This window comes from Falco biarmicus, chromosome 4, assembly GCF_023638135.1.
Source record: "Falco biarmicus isolate bFalBia1 chromosome 4, bFalBia1.pri, whole genome shotgun sequence".
Taxonomy (NCBI): domain Eukaryota; kingdom Metazoa; phylum Chordata; class Aves; order Falconiformes; family Falconidae; genus Falco; species Falco biarmicus.
In genome coordinates this window covers 62,385,474-62,402,626 of record NC_079291.1, presented here as the reverse complement: position 1 = coordinate 62,402,626, position 17,153 = coordinate 62,385,474, and the positions used below count along the sequence as shown (strand labels likewise).

The 17,153-nt window shown below is 52.7% G+C and overlaps 1 protein-coding gene across 2 annotated transcripts in view; it reads right to left on the bottom strand.

Annotated features, from left to right (window-relative positions):
• The window catches only part of AGAP3 (ArfGAP with GTPase domain, ankyrin repeat and PH domain 3), a 148,521-nt gene that overhangs the window by 39,364 nt on the left and 92,004 nt on the right, over window positions 1–17,153 (bottom strand). For both annotated transcript variants that reach the window (XM_056335789.1, XM_056335788.1), the window contains exons 10-11: window positions 13,946–14,050; window positions 8,703–8,871 (exon numbers count right to left, since the gene is read on the bottom strand). In XM_056335789.1, the coding sequence (XP_056191764.1) occupies window positions 8,703–8,871; window positions 13,946–14,050 (274 nt within the window). The remainder of the gene's footprint in view (window positions 1–8,702; window positions 8,872–13,945; window positions 14,051–17,153) is intronic.

Here is a 17,153-nt window from a genome sequence, read left to right as displayed (position 1 = left end):
GCCTGGGGGAGCCAATCCCTCACTCTGCAGAGGCAGAGCATCGGGGGGCAGCGCACATGCACCGGGCCAGGCAGAGGGGGGGCCCGCTGCCGCAATCTCCCCCAGCACCGCTGGCCAGGCAGCACCGGCACCAGCACGACGCTCTCCTCCTGCCGGCCTGGTGCAAACACACTCCGGGGCTACCTGCTCCAGGAACAACAGCCAAGCGTGCTGCTAGTCATCAGCACGAGCCCAGCAAAAATCCTGCAGCCGCCTGGAAGCCCAGCACCACCTCCAGCCCAGGCTGGGGTCCCAGGTGCTTTGTGATGTGGCTGAGGCCAGCACAGGCTCTCCACCACCCCAGCCGGCACAACAGCCAAGGGGCATGGGCAGCTGCCTGGGCACCGCACACTGAGGGCTCTCCTGCCTGTGCCCGAGGAGCATGGCCAGCAGCTCTAGCCAGCGGCGCTGTGCGTCAATGCAGGCGCTCACAGCTCAGCCAGGGACGGCTGGACCCTCCTCACTTCAGAGCAAATGTGAGCATCAGACAAGACCAGGCAGTGCCTCCACCACCACCACAGACACGCTGAAGAAAATGCTCTTCTTTGGCTACAGAGGTAACCCTGTAGCAGGAGAAGGGCTCCCACGCAGCCTGCCCTGACACGTGTCACACCATGTGGACTGCTCAGGGCCAAGGCAACCAAGCAGCCTCAGCCCCTTCCAACTCTTGCCCCACATGGAAGACTCCAGTGCTTAAGCTCCCATGTCAGCACTGAGACCAACTCGGCTCCTTCTGCTTGTCCTCCGCTGCAACAGAGACTCTGGGGCAGCCCTCCCGCATGGCTTGGCACAAATCCCTCAGGAGGCTTGTGGTCCTCAGCAAGCTGCCGAGCCACCACCGAGACAGGCACAGCTTTCTCCTCCAACCTCCTCCCCTAAGGCCGTGCTCTGGCTCTCCCACTCTGTGCTTCAGTCCCACCCCTGAGCCACCCAGGCTGGCTCCTGTGCAGCGCTGGCCAGAAACCCTCGCTGGGACGGCTGCCTTAGGCTCAGTGCTGCTGGCTGAGGTAGAGCATCTGCACTGCTCCTGCCTGTGAGATCAGCCAGCCTTCTGCTGTCAGCTATGCCTCCGTGTAGCTGCTCACAACCACACAATCTCAGCAATCTGCTGATTTCTCCTTACACTTCAGCTTCAGGTTTTCCAGCGTTCAGCTGCTTGGCTTCCTTTTACATTGCTCAGCCGCAATGCAGTGTCAAGGAATAGACTCGTGTGCTCTGTGCGTGGCCACGTTAAGTGTGCATGTCAGTACGTGCACAGGCATCACATACCACATTTTCAGGCAATATGCTTCACGCCCTTTCCCCCTGTGTTGACTGCTTTGCAGCCAGTCCCTACAAACCTCTGCAAAGCAAGACTCAGGGCTATAGCTGCGCCAAGACTGGTCCCTCACACTGATTGACATTGTCTCTGTATTTTTCTTGTCCTACCATCTGTCCTCCCTCACTGAAAAAATTCCTTTTCATCCAGTCTACACTGAGTAAGAGCTGCCCTCATTCTTCAAGCCAGAAACAAACACCAAGCAAGACACAGATGGGGCAAAGAAGCAGAAAGGGTGAGCACGCTGAACTACAGCAAAGATACAGCTGGGGAGCCCTGAAGAAGAGTGCAACAGAAGTGATATTCCAGTGGGATAAGGGCCTGCAGGGATCTGAAGGAGACACCTGAACCAGCACTGCCACACATGCAGTGAAAACATCTCCAGGCTCCATACTCACAGCCAATTTACACCCAGAAAGCAGCACCCTTAAGCTCTGGTAGCGAGATCTGCACATCCCTTCCCTGCCCTCTCCAACCCAACCACCACGTGGGTTTGCCCGCGCAGGAGATGCTGCAAGGTGCTGCTCACAGCCTGGCCAACGAGGGACCCATGCCACCTTGTGAAGCGACATGCCCAGAGCTCACCTGGGGCACTGCTGGGCACCTCTGCTCCAGCTGTGGTCCGCAGAAGCTGCCCACGCCTGGAGCGCCCAGCATGAGGCCCTGCCCTGCTCCAGTCCCAAAACCCAGGATAATGCAGGCGTTTCATCACTGGACCACAGCCAGCACTCCCACCTGACCAGAGATTCACAAGACCAAGAAGTGACTGCCAAGAACTCTTTCTCAGCTTTCCCCAAAGGCCAGTACCCACTTGTGCTCTTCCTTTGAGACTTTAGGGGTCTCCACAGTTCCTGTCGCTTGTGGAGAATTTCTACTAGTGGTTTCAAAAGTCCTTTATCAAGTATCACTGTCCTTTTAGGACACATCTGACCCAGCAACCCAGATGCAGGGATGCTTTGAGTAACCTGTGTGCTTTTGGTGGTCTCATTTCCAGTTGTGGAAAATTAGGCAGACAGACACGCACAGATGGATTCTTCCCAGTCTCTGGGAGTCTTTGACACAAACAGGGTAAGTATACGTCCCTATTTCTATGCAGCCTGATTTGCAGCATGAATAACTGCTTCTCCTGGCACCTGGTGCTGCTGCAGTATCAGCTCTGGGGAATGAGAGCACCAGGATGCATCTTCCATGCTCGGGCTGCCCATCACCAGCGTCCCAGCAGTGCTGAGGAGGAGGCAAAGCGAGCAAGGGATGGAGCTGCTGGTGGTAGAGGCAGGCAGGCAGAACAGCTGGGAGCAGGAAGAAGCAAGCAGAAGAGGAGAGCACAGGCAGAACAGCGGAGGTCAGGAATAAAGGAGCCACATCCACCAGCTGTTGGAACAAGTGCCTTATTCCTACATCCCAGTGCACATCTTCCCAGCCAGCGGAGCCTCCCGCCTCCCACGCGGGCGGCTGCTCAGAGAGCAGTGGTGTCCAGCTGCCCCAGCCCCTCGCCAGGGCGAGGGTCCAAACCTGCCACGGGACAGAGAGCAAGTCTGCTCTTTGAGGAAGGGCAGTCTTCTAGCTGTGTTCAAAAAGGTATTAAAGGGAAAAAACCTGCATCTTTTAAATAAAGTTAAGAAAACAAAACTTGGAAAATGCCAAGACTGCATCTGTCAGGACAGTTGTAGCATGAGCCACATGCGTACACGCTGCAATGCAGCCCAAGGGGTTGGGTGTTCCACGGACACTGGGCACCGGCCAGGCAGGGACCCCCTGGGGGCCACGGGGCAGGACAGCCCACCCGGGCTGGGGAGGAAGGGAGAAGGGGCTGGCGGGACGGGGACATGCGTGTCCATCGGCTTCAGGTGAGTTTGGCAGGTGCCGACCAGCACACACTAGGGAGGATTTCTCCCCAGGTGGACCCCAGGTAGTGCCCATTTTACACAGAGCCTTTAGGCAGCACCAGGAGCTGCCCGCCTGCTTTGGGGTACCCTCCTCACATCTCAGGGTGCAGCTGACCACAAGTGCCAGTGCCTCCTTCTCTGTTTTGACTAGATACCTCCATGCAATACACCCTGAATTTTCCAGCCTAGTTCATCTCACCTCAACAAGAAGGAAGACTTACCATAAAATAAAGGTTCACTAAGCCGTGCTAAACCATCTGACTTTTCAAGTTCAGAAAGAAATTGTTACAGAGAGTAAAAACACATAATGCTGTCTTAGTGTCCGTCAGCCAGACCACTTCATGTCTGCACCCCCATCTAGCTCTGAAAGCTGGGGTTCAGCATCCGCATGGCCACCCCCTCCATCAGAGAGCTAACTAATCCATATGCTGAAGCAGGCAGCCAGCCCTCTCTGCCGCAGCGTGCTTCCCCGGGTAACCTTAAGCTGTCCCTGGTGTCTCTCTCCTTCTGCCAGGCCCACCTGCGCTCCCGTTTCATGCCAGTGCAGTACCGATGGCTTATTGAGGCACCAGTGCCTTTGCTCCTCAAAGCACTTCTTGGACTGTTTTTTGTATTAAGAGTAACACTTTACAAGTCATAAGAAGCATTTACTCTCTTTATACCTATATCATGTATCGCTTATAACTTTAACGTATTCTTAGCCTTCATGCACATCAGTCACAATATATTCTCCTCTAAGTGATGAGATGTTTTGTTCAGGTGTGCTCATGAAGGCAAGTTCCTCCCCTCCACGCTTGCAGCTTTCCAGTGTTACATTCCCCTTCCTCCCCGCGTCTCCCAAGGTGAGGCCGCTCCTTTTCCTGATGTAGGATGCTTGGCCCAAAGAAGTTTTGTGACCACGACTGCAGAAGATGCAGCACGTACATGCAACACCTTCCTGCCCCGGGCAAAGGAGTGGTGGCTTGAACAGACAAATGACTTCATCACGGTCCTGACCACATCTGTTCCACTAAAGGAATTCTTCTGTAGTGGACACAAAAGCCATCAGAGCCCTCACTTAAAAGCCTGTGTCAGCCTGGGGTAGTGTGTGGGACAGCAGCATGGGCTGGGGTGGACCCCTCTCGTGGCCTGCGGGGTGCAGGCTGGCCCCTGACCTGTGCCAGCTACAGGGCTGCACTGTTTGCACAAGGTTTGCTGCTCCAGCAGGGGAGGCCAGCCTGCAGCCATGCCCTGGCCACCTGCCAGACAGGTCCCTCTGGAGACCACTGAACACCATCCCTTGGTCAAGACCCCGTGGCACAACTGAGCTTTTGCCTACACACAGTAACTCGCTCTCCTCAAAAGCTGCACCCAATCTGTGTGCCAGCCTGCACTGCTCCTGAGGCCATTCTCCAGGAGAATCCTTGCCATAAGCCAGAACCATGTCAGGAATGCCCAAAGGCTCTGCAGCCAGCATGGCTGAACCATAATGTCAGACATCAAGTGGTTCCGTGGTAGTCCGCAACAAGTGTCCAAAGAAAACCCAGGGGACAAGAAGGTGGCAGGAAAGAGCCACGGAAATACGCGGGCATATGAGAAAGGCTTCTGGAAGGCATACCCAAAATGTTCCTGGACAAGCTCTCCTTGGCTGGCATTTCCCAGGTGTCCTCTTGGTCTTCCTGGACACGAACAGTGAGCATGACGGACAACCAGCAAATCCTGTGCCAAGACCCAGATGAAGAACACGACACTCGAGCCCATGGAGGTGCAGGCGTGGGGCTTCGCTTCCCTGGCCGGTCCACTGGGTCAGGCACCCCGCACCCCACGCTGCCCACTGCTAGCAACACGGGCCAGAAGTGCGAGTGGGCAGAGATGACATGGCCAGCCGCCTGCCCTTTAGGATCTCTTGATGCTGAAGGGCTTGATTTAGGGCTCAGACACGTATGTTGTACTAATACTATTGCATTTAGTTAGCTCTAAACCTGTTCACAGAACCTGGGCTTGATCTCAGCTACTCTTCCATCTCCAGACAGTCTCTTTACCAGTAAAATTCCATGCAAGAATAAATGTTAGGAGGACATTACAGTTGGAAAGTGAAGAAAAGCAGAGATTGCTCTGCCAGGAGCCCTTGACAGTCCAGGTGGAGATTAGGTGCTTTCAAGTAACCAACTTCCAAAACTTTGATCAAATCCCAATATATTTTTCAAGGGACAAAGAAAAAAGAAAGCTTCTAGTTGAGGACAAACCTTCTGCTTTCAGACAATTTCTGCACCAAATCTCTGAAGTTTTACAGCTCTTGGAGACAAATTTTCAGCATTGACAAAACGAATACAGAGTCCCAGCACAGCTGAGGCTGGCTGGGACCTCGAGATTGTCCTGTCCACCCCTGCTCAAGTGGGGCCACCCACAGCCAACTGCCCCAGGCTGCGTCAGGACAGTTTTTGATTACCCCTCAGGAGGGAGACCACACAGCCTCCCTGGGCACGTACAACATCACATCTGCATGTACGTTCCACAAAAGGTAAGCCTTAGGTGGACATAAGGCAGCTGCAAAGCCTGACAAGGTTCTGTGCCTCTGAGAACAGGGTTTACAATGGAAACACATGCAATCTAAAATAAAACCAACTCTGACTACAGTAAATTTGCGTTTTTTAAACGTTTAAGTACCGGGGTACAATCATCCATTGAGCTCAGAGTCCCACAGGTTTCACAAATGTAAGTTCCTTCCCCGTTCTTACTTTATTTAGCTCCAGCCTGTACTGCCTGTACCTACTTTGGGGGTTATTTTGAATCATCACCAGAGTGCTGCATACATGTATTTTAACCAAATACAGGGCACTCTGAGATATTTAATCTTTTTTTTCTCCTCCTCCCCTTTATCTACTACTTCTTTTCCTGACCCTGGGTAAGGACTGTGCACATAGTGGACATTAGTTAGCACACTCACCTTGGCGGAACTCGGGTCAGTAAAAAACCATGGACCACCTGTTTTGAACTCTAAACACAGGCCGTGTAGTTTTACCCAGACACTCCTGGTGTAAGACAGCAATCCTTCAGGTCTCCAGAGCTCCTGTCCTCTGAAGATTAACTTGTGCACTGTTAGACGCAACTTGTGCACTGTGCAGATTTTGAGGTACTCCCTCTCCAGCTGCCCAAAAGCACGTGTTAGATGAGAGATGGCCAGCAGACCCCAGCAACAGTCCCGTCCCTAGCCCCAAAGGCAGCAAAACTGCCAAGTCCCTGCTAATTTGAAGCAGGGCAGATGCTTTACCAACCCCAAATCCAGTACTCTGCATTACACAGGGATATGAATGAGACACCTCAGAGGATTTTTTATCATGTCAGTGCACTTACCGTGACGACTGCATCGTCAGCTGCAATCAGTCTCGGAGGCATCTGAGCGAGTTGAAAAAATTCCTCAGAAAACATCTTACCATTTGTGTACCAGGAGAAAAAACCTTTCTGACCAGTGCAGACAACCACCCAAAGCCAAGACACATAAAATCTTGGTTGCTGTCTTAACACTGAGCCCCATGCTGATGCATGTGCTGTGGGTAGCACAGTAGCACTATTCTGCTCAGGGCTCCCAAGAGAAGATGCTGGACAGGGGGGTCTCAAATTCACAGATTTCTACACAAGAAAAGACTGTCGTATCCTCCAGTCTGGTCTCCTACACACATGTATGCGGCGACGCACACGTGAGCAGGATTAAACCATATCTTGTAGAAAGATAACTAATCTCATTTTAAAGGCTTCAAGCAGTGCTAAGTCCACTACCTCTCCAGATACACTATTATAACATTTAATTACCCTCCCTGCTAGGAAACTCCATCTCCTCTCAAGTATAAATTGCTCTAACTTCAGCCTCCATGCACTGCGTCTCCTCAAGCTTTGTGAACCAGACTGAAAGTCCTTGCACAGCGCTCACTTCTAGGTGCTGCTTTTCCAAGCAGCAGTAATCAGTAATCAAGTCACATCTCAATCTGCTCTTGTGAGCCCAACAGGACTGAGATGACTGTTGAAAGCCGGATACAGGGTTATGCGAGCATTTGGTTTGACACTGGCACAAGCCTTTCTGTGGTTTGCTTTTGAATTCTTCCTAGAGCTCTGATAACCTTCTCCGGGAGCTCAGACAAAGCACCCTAGAAGTGCATGCCTGTGAAGTGCCTCTGTCCAGGGGCAGGAATTGCTACACACTGGGGTGGGCCGGCTGGGGGGCACAGCGGGGGCGGGGAAATGACAGTGTGCGGCGGAGAGCTGCAGCAGAGCACCGGCAGAGTTCCGCATCCTTGGTCAAAAAAGACAGCAGTTGCAATCATTCGCTGGCAGTTTATCTGGTCTGCAGGGTGACTCTACAGAAACAGCGGCTTGGGTTCAAAAGGCTGATTATTTCACACTTGATACCATGCGAACACAGCGATGTCAGCATGCCGTGTTCCCCATGTCATCTGTGACGCTGAGGACCCCAGCCAGCTCCTGGCGTCTGCTCCAGCTGCACCCCATCTCACAAGTCCTCAGCTCCAGAAAGCTGTGAAGCATGGTGCCGACAACACCCTGACGGCAGGACACAACCCGGATGCACAGCAGGACTGAACAGAAACAAGGACATACGTGGCCACCCAAGCTCACCCTCGGTGGCACAGCGCACAGTACCAGGTTACGAAGGGTTTCTCTTAGCAGCAGCAGTATCAGCACTCCCTTGTGTTCCTGTAGAGTGCGGAGGTACCCATACCCTGCTGGACCAGGCTGCTGCCAACAGCTGCCTGGGAAGAATGCGTGTGGAAACTGCCCACCCTGGCCAAGGATACCAGCCCTGAGGACAAAGTAGAGGCATGTCAGTGCCCTGGGAAACAGGCAGGAAAACCCGGAGTTCAACAGTTCCCCTGGGCAGGGCAAAATACCTCCCGTGGCAGGAGAAGCAGTAAGCGGTGTGGCATGAACCCCTGAGAAACCAGAGAGCCTCCCAACCCCACCTCCTCTCACCAGTCTCTGCGGCAGCTACGCCGCTTGAACGTGCACACAGAAAAATAATAATTACAAAACAAGCCCCTCACATTAGTGTTTCTCCAGGGGAAAGCAAGTAGGAAAAAGAGGGCCACGGAAAAGGAAAGAAACAGAAGACAACTTTCCAGGGATCAAAGGACATCCTTGGTTGAGATTTCTTTTGGTTTACAGAGGAACAGCTTCCCCCACGCAGGGCAGCTCATTGGACCCGACTGTTTCCTCTCAGGGAGTTCACATCACTAGGTAAAGCCCTTCAACTCTTTCTTCTGTCCTGGACACTAACCAGCATAAAATCCCAACAGGAGCTTACCTGAGACACACAGAGAAATGCCAACACCCACCAAAGGCGCTCTCAAGAGTGGTGAAAGCAAGAAACTTCAGAACAGCTTTTGCTGCCAGCTCAGCGAAGCAAGGCACTGCTGATGCACCCGAGGGAAGGACGGCCGCCAGATCTGTGCACCCACAGCACCCCTTACCTGTGCCTCCCGTCAGCTGCGTGCTGCTCCTCTCCTTCACAAGCCCGTTGGCTTTGGGGCTAGCGCTGGGTGCTGCTGCTGTTGTTGCCCTGGGTAGCCGCTTGCCCGGTACCTTCACTGTAGTTCTCAGCAGATCGATTTCCTTCCCATGGATGTTCTGCATGTAATCCTACAGCAGAGAGACAGAGTGGTTCAGGATCAGCCCTGCCCCAGCCCAGCCCTCTCAGCTCTCCTCTCAGCCCCATAACCTAAACTGAAATCCAGATGCATTCATCCACGTGGTAACTGGTTAACAGACAGAGGGTCAGCCAGCAACCGGGAGGTGAGCTGGGAGCTCACCACATGCTGGTTTCTCTTGCACTATACTGAAGTCCCAAGTCAGATGGGCTAGAGAGTGCAGATGAGGAGGAAAATTCCAGACCCTCCGACTTCCCCCATGTCCACAGCCAACTGTTTTCTGACAACACGCATGCAGAGCCTTGACTCCAACCTGCCTTCTTCCCATGACTAGCTGGTGCCTGAGAACTGGCTCCGGAGAAGTGCCAGGTCTCACTTTCAGTGCCCAGAACTAGTCAGCTCTGATATGAATAGCATCGGGATGTTGCCATGGACAGTCAGATGCCACGACAAGCCCATGTGTGAAAGCCTGGCTGGGGATCAGAGATTAGATGGAGCAAAAGAGCACTTAGGTGGCAGACAGTTCTTCTTCCCTGTCATCCGTTGTCTTTTTAATCACAGCACTCAGCTGTAAGAGCTAATAATATAATATAGTACACAGTGTAAGTAATTGGATACCTGGAAATTCCCTCTCGGGTCACACCCAGGGTAACTCAAGCCCAAACCAACACAGCTCAGGGTAAGTCCCTTGTATATCCACCTGCGTAGCTTTACATTACTCAAAACTTGGTGCTTCCACCATTTCTTCTGGTAGACTACTGTACAACCAAAAATTCCACATGTGGACTGTTAATATCACTCTGCTCTGTCTATTAACAGCATCTCAACTTTCAGTCAAAATAAGGCTTCAGCCCTCCACGTCTCCTGAGAGCTGCATCCTTTCCCATGTATTCTGCCCCTTCCCTGCTCCACAGGGCACTGTAGCTCTCCCCTAACCCCCTCGCACACGGCTGGCTCCTCCTTGGGCTCCTGCCCCCAGGAGGTGACTGATCCATGTGATCTCCAGAGACACATGGAAGGGAACTGCCCTGCCCTGCCGGTGGCCAGACCTCAAGGGAGGGGTGATCGAAAGCTGAGCTAGAGACCCTGGGAGGCATCAAGATGTGGGTGCATCCCCCCGGCTCTCTGCGCTGGGGGTGTGCACTACTATGGGGAGAGGAATGGCAGAAACCATCCAGGCTGAGACCATGGCTGCTGCAGGGAGGCTTGGGCTCGCTCCAGTTCACAAGGAGGTCACCAAAAAGATTAACTCAGAGCTGGTTCCCGTCTGCTTCCATATCCAAGAAGATAAAGACAAGAACAAGATCAGTTTAAGAGCAAAGAGCAACCATTCTCCCAGTCATTGGCTCCAAGAAGCAGGTGAATGGGCACTGTATGTGCAATGCTGTGGTCTCAGGTGACTAACCTGCAAGGGTTACAACCTCGCAGCAGCACCTCAGCACCTTGGTTTCAATGCTCGTCTTTTCACAGACCCCTGGGCAGGCATCCAGTCTGCACGGCAAACCCAAGAGACAGGGCAGCGTGGCAGCACACCCTTCTGGGCTTCCAGCTTCTGGGTGACTTGACCTCAAATGACATGCACGCAGCCTTTAGTGCCCTGGGCGATTCCGAGATACTGGCCCAACCAAACACTGCTCCAAGTTGTTCCTGGTGGGGTGGGAGCCTGCTGGCACCCCTGGGCAGTGAATCTCAGAGGGGCTGAAGGATTTTCCCTAACTCAGCACAATTGCTGCGGTAGCCGGCTGCCTGCCGGAGAGAGCGGTCACCAGCACACTGCTTTTATTACATGCTATAAAACAGCAATTTCTTCCCAAGCCTCCTCGCTAATTACCCAGCCAGTTCTCTCATTTCATTTTATTACTGGAATTAACAACGAGTTCAAAGCGTGGAAAGCTATTAAGATGTGTGATTAAGCCACATTCAATTAGTTTCTACAAACAATTTAATTGATGTTGCAGATAGAATTAACAGAAGGTGATTGTGTGAATGGCTCCACTGGCTGCAAAATGGGAGATGCTTTCTCTCTAGCTCTGTGCAGCACAACAGCCTGGCCAGTGAAGTTGGGCTGAACCACATAAGCCTTCCTCATGAGCAGAAGAATTTAGTCTCCAAGGCTTTAGGAAAGTGATAGGATGCCGCACCAGTCTCTTCATAGAAATTGAACACGCTCACAGAAGGGTAAGAAAAATATAGTTGCAAGGAGGAAAGCTGTGCTGAATCCAGACACCAGGCCCCCAGGCGCTCCCGCCTTCAGCAAGAGCTGCTGCCCACTGCTCCAGCCCCAGCCATTCTGCATGCAAAACCTCTGAAACCACTCACTGCTCCAAAGAGGAGGCAAAGATGGCACCTCACAGCAGGAACACACAGCTCTGTAGGACCCATGCACTGGCCCAGGCTGACAGTCAAGGCAGATACGCTTCCACCGAGAATCCACAGAACACTTGATTTCAGGGCTGGACCCAGCTCACCAGAGTGCTCTCTGTCAGCCTGTGACTGTAAACCCACAGTTTCAGCCTGACTCCCAGTGAGGAAACTTCAAAGTCAGGCTGGAGGTGTCAAGATACAGATCCAGAAGCAGACTGTGACAAACACCCAAAAGCAGATGAATAGCCCTGCCAGGAAGTTTTTGGTTTATAAAATCAGAAGTATCACCCAGCCAGTAACCATCCGATGGGGCACAGACATATCTGGGGCAGATAAGTCTGCTGTAGGAAAAAGAAGACAGACAGGGCTGCTGATCCCTGGGGGACCCACACCCATCCCAAGAGGGACAGGGAGAAAACACAACAGAGGTGCAAGAGAAGAGAAGCCTAGGCAGGAATTGCCCTGAATAATGCCAAGAAATGCCATTGGGAACACAAAAGCAGCAAAAAAATGCACTGGGGCTTGGACATCCTGACAGGGGCTTGGAAAAAACCCTTCGAATGGTGCCCAGCCATGCCCTCAGGGACCTCTGCTGCACCCTGAATTCTGCCATCTCCAGACAAAAGGCAGTCGGACTCAACCTGAGTGAGGCAGGGTTGAAGCTGAGACTTCACATCTCAGGAAAGGAACTTCAGGATGCCGAGTGTCTCCTTGACCGAGGATCTGCATACTTGTTCTTGCCGGCACCTAAACTCACCACGTGCCTGCTGGCCTGAGAGCTGCTGTTGCAAATGGAAGTGACAAAGCAGTGTGTGCCCTTCCTCAGGAACACAGGTTCCGTTAGTGACCCAGGCTGTGCAACCCTAACATGCCCTGCTTGTGTCACCCTGTGAGCATGCTGCTCACCAAAGTCTTTGTCAGCATTGCAATAAAAAACATGACACGATGGTAGGTGGTGTGGCTCTTATCCCCAAATGGCACGGAGGGAGCGTGCAGACCCCCATCCTTGCAGAAGTCAGAGCCAGGCAGCAAGCAGCTCTTCGTTCTGTGGCCTGCATATAATTAGTCCTTGCCCTAGGTAAACACATAGGGCAATACACTACCTATCTTGGGTGCAAGGTTCAAAGCTTTCAGTGAAACCTAGGGGAGAAGAGGCCCATCTCGTACCTTCCTTAGCAACCGGGCCGTGTGGATCACCAGTAGCACCAGGTAGAAGCAAACCAGATTTTTGCTTGGGGCAACACAATAATGAAATGAAACGCTGAAGAAGTGAAGTAAGGAAAGCAAGTGACATCAATCTAGATCACCCCCTGAGGAAGAAATGGTGTAAAAAGGAGAGAAACCTAGTGTGCAGCAGCAGCATCTGAGGGCGGTTAAACAACATCCCAGAAATTACTCTGCCTCTACAGCTGATTGTAATAATGGTCTACGATGTCTACAATGGAAATGTGATAAACCCACACACGTGTGTGAGCACACACGCAGAGCAGGCAGTAGCAGCAGCCATTCCCTCCCAGTTTGGTTCTATACAAAGACCAAAAACGGGGTTATGAAGTTAGGGAACTGCAGAACCACAATATGGTACAGGGATCAAAGACTGAAAGAAAAAAAGCCTGTTCTCAATGCTCCCACAAACGAAGGCAAGGGAATGCAATGACTGGCTTTCCAGTGTAAGGACAGGAGGGTTAAAAGGCTCAGTGGCTCAGCAGCCACACAACTGAGCGCTGTAAGCCTGAATCAGAGATACAGGGTGAGAAATGAGGAGAAAGACTTGAGGCTCAGGGCACTCCAATACACATACGTCTGAGGAGATCTGGGGCAAACCGAGGGCCTGGGAGCACGCAGGAAGCACAGGAGCTGCAACCCCTCGCTCCTCTCCCCTTAGCCCCGGAGGGTGCTCCAGCAGCCCCTAAAGCACGCTGCTTCCAAAGCTCTGCCCTGCGCTCCCCAGCTGCTCCCTGGCTGTCCTGCTGCAGCGCGGCCTCTCTGCAGAGGGGGCAGTGGCCTCCATGTCACAGGTGTGCCTGTCCGTGGCTCGCTGCCTCAGCAGCAAACTGTGCTCAAGAGGGAATGGGGAAGAAGTCATTAGCCCCACAGTGGGGAGGCGACAGAGATGGATGGGGAGGCAGCTGTGCGCCTGAGCCAAGCAGTGAAGAGGATCAGAGATGCACCGAGTGACAGCTCAGCTCGGCAGGCTCTGCACAGGCACCTCATCTCCATTACCCAATACCTAGCAGCCAGGAAAATTATTCCACACCCAAATGGCACCATCAGCTGTGGCTGCAAAGAGCCCTCTGCCTGCTCCTCACCCCAGATGCAGGGAGGCAGCAATCCCTGCTTTAACAAGCTGAGTGAGGGAAACAGAGAAAAGAAAGATGCATTTACTTAGCGTAATTCTCTGCAGAGTGTGTTCCTATCAGCTTTTCCCACCCAGCCTGGCACCACAGAGACAGCCTTCATGAGAGGGAAGAGGTGTCCCCCACACCGCAGCAGAAAGCAGTGCTGCGAACACACCTGCTGTGCTGAGGGCTGCAGGGCCCTGCTGCCAGCGCGGCCGGGGCTTTCGTCAGCTGCCAGACCCTTCCCAAGCAGCCCTCTGCGACTGTGGCATCCACAAGAGGACCTGCAGCAGCAGCCACAGCACGGAGGAGGACACTGCTCTGTGCCACCCCACTCCTCTCCCAGCCCAGCGCAGTACTTACATGCAGGCTGGGGTGGTAGGTGAGGACTCCGTTGTCACACAGCGTCACGTATTTCTTCTTCCACTCCTTGTTGAGAGACTTGCCACTGCGTTTGAGGAGAATGCCCTAAAAGAGAAGCATCAAGAGTCTCAGTCTTTGGCCCAGGCACCTCCTGAGCAGCTCCAGCATTACCCCTTGTAGGAGACTGGTCTCTTAAGAGACAGGAAGATCAGGATCAAGAAAACATCTTCTAGGCTGGCGTTCCCAACGGCATCTTCCCTAGGAAAAGTGCTGGAGCCCTTTCCTCACCAACCCCAGCATGCCTCCACAGACAGCACCTCTGCCATTCTCAGAGGTAAGGGTCTCTACATGCTGGTGTAAATGCTTAGATCCTCTGAGGGACCCATCACATACTCTGCTGTCCCAAATCACCCCCTCTGGGCAACTCTTCTTGTGCTGAAAGACAGTGCCAACACAAGGCAGAAGCCAGCCTCATCACCACTCGACACTGCTTGCTCTGTTTCCACTGTGCCCACAGACCTTCTTCCACCGCCAAAAGCACAGCCAGAGGTCAAGGCAAGGACAATCGGACAGGCAGGGGCTGATCAACGGAACAACATGCCAAGGCGTAGGTCTCACAAGGGATGCATATTCTCCTGCCTGCTCACCATTCTTTCTTAGCATTCAAACAAATGGAGCCAGGGACACACTCCAGGAGGTGGAGCAGGTCCTGGGCAGCTGAGGGGTCAGTTCATCCCCTCTCCCCATCAAGATTTTACATGAGACCCATCCCGTGGCCTTCAGGCACAGCACGCTCGCAGGGCCTGAGAACAATGGTGCCCTGAAGCTCCATCTGCCCACCAGCCCAACCCAGAACTAACTCCCACTGATCTGAACCAATGCTCAGGGCTTGAACCCCCCTAACCATCCAGTCCCGTCTCCCCAGGGAATCTGCTTCTAGCAGCAATTCATCACGCACCAGGTGAGACCAGAGGGGGAAGGGGAGAGGGAAAGCGGGGCAAGAAGCCAGGTGCAACTGCTCTGGAGCAGGGACCAGGGAAAGAACATCAAGTATTCTGCCAGCAAGGGGGAAAGGAAAGCATGGGGGGACAAAAGTATGAATGAATAAGAGAGTCTGGGAAAAACTCGATCTACCAACTGTTGGGCCCAGGCCCTCCAAAAGCACCGCCTGGACAGACATCCAGACTGGCTGTTCCTAATAGGGTAAAAATCTGGGCCCCAGGCCAGCACCTCCTCAAAAACCTGGACAGAAAGTCTCTGTCCTGCCAGCCTTGGCATATTTGGGGCCCCCGTCCCACTGCCTAGAGACTGATGCTGCTGCGCCTGCACGATGGAAAAACACAACAAAATGCTGTAGGGTTTGGCACTTGCTGGGGTAACAACACTGCCAGACATGACCATGAAATCGGCAATAAATGATGCAGAAAAGGCAGAAGTGCTCCATGACTGCTTATGTTCAGTACTTGGGAAGCAAACAGTGCGAGAAGGAAATGCCTCCTACTCATGCGAGGGAGAGAAAGTTAGAACAGAGCAGCAAAACCCGAGCTGTGTTGGTGGCAGGACCCGATCCCTTGCCTTCAAGAGCTACAAGAGCTCACTCAGCAGTGGTTAAAAGGTGCTGATTTTAACATGCCTTGGAACATGGCAGCAGTCCAAAAGCTCATGTTTTGCCAAGATCTACAAGGGAAGAAGCAATGACCCTTGTAATTACGGCCACTTAGCTGGACACTTACGCTGGGCAAAACAGTGGAAAAGCCACCGTAAGAAGTGATCAGCAAGGAACGAGAGGACAGCAGTGTTAACTAATGCCATCCAAGGCAGAAACAGGTCATCAGAGAAGTCTGATCCTGCTTTTGGTAAGATGGCTGTATCCGATGACAACGGTGGCTGTGTTGACACAGCATTTTGAGTTTTCTGTCAGGATTTTAACTGAGCAGCACACGCCATTAAAAACCAACTGTACAAAATCCATAAAGCCATTAATGTACAGAGTAAAAACTGGTCAAGTGAAAGGTCTCAAAACATAATCGTAAATGAGAACAAGTGTAATCATAAATGGCAAATCAACATCCAACAGAAGCACCTGTACAGAGGTCCAGCCAGTCTGCATTTGATTCACACTATTTAATCAGCGTCTTCCCCAGATGAGCTCAAAGAAAACACAAACCCAGAAAACTTGAAGGAAACATAGAAACTGCACAGCATAAATGACTGCGGCGGCTGGTCGTTAACACAAATTGCCTCCTATCGCTTGGCAAACTGGGCTCTTGAGAAGGATTTTAGCACAGCTCAGGCAAGGTCCCACTCCTGGGGCCAGACTGCCCAACCCATGCAGCGTGGGCTCTTGGGGACAGAGAGCACCAGCACCATGTGGCTCCTGAGCTCCCGGTGTTCAGCCAGGGAAGTAACACCACCCAGCAGTGGGCTCAGGTCGGACACAGCAGACAGCATTACCCCCAGGCGCGACATCATCATAGCAAAGCAGAGCTGGAAGGGTGCTCAGAGGTCACCTTGCCACATCCCTGCCCAGGGCCAGCCCAGGTGCACCCATGCCACTCCAACCTCTTCACAACACCCACCAGCGATGGAGACTGCGGTCCTCCCCACCAGAGACTGGATCCACACGTTTCCTGCACCTCCACAACAAAATGGCACACTACAGCACTTGTCCTGCCATAGCGACCACCCAGCTCGGTCCCCAGACCTCCACAGCAGCCTTTATCGACTTCAATTACATCTCCATGCGCTCTTCTCTCCTCCGCACTCGCAGCCCCAAATCCATCACTCCTGCGCTGCAAAAGGTGCTTCTGAGAGCATTAACCTGCCTGTCCCGCAGAGTTCCCGGCCGTCCCCAAGCTCGAAGGGCAGTGTCCTGACTGGGACACGGCAGCCCACCTGGGGCTTTACCATGCCAAGAGGCAAGACTGCTTCTTGGGTCTCATAAGCCATCGTCACACGCAGCGAGCGGTACCTGTGTTTTCTCAACACCAGGGCACGGCTGGCTCTGACCTACATAAAATCACCTTCTCTAGCCACGCATTTCCCATGCAGCATATGAAAATGATTATTCCTCCTCACATATACAGTCATTAAATATCAGAGCAACTAATATAAACAAATGGTGGACTCTGAATTTGAGAACATCCGTTTGATATCCTTCAAATAAATCTGCTCCAGACCAGGCTGAAGTTACAAATTTAGCTCAAAG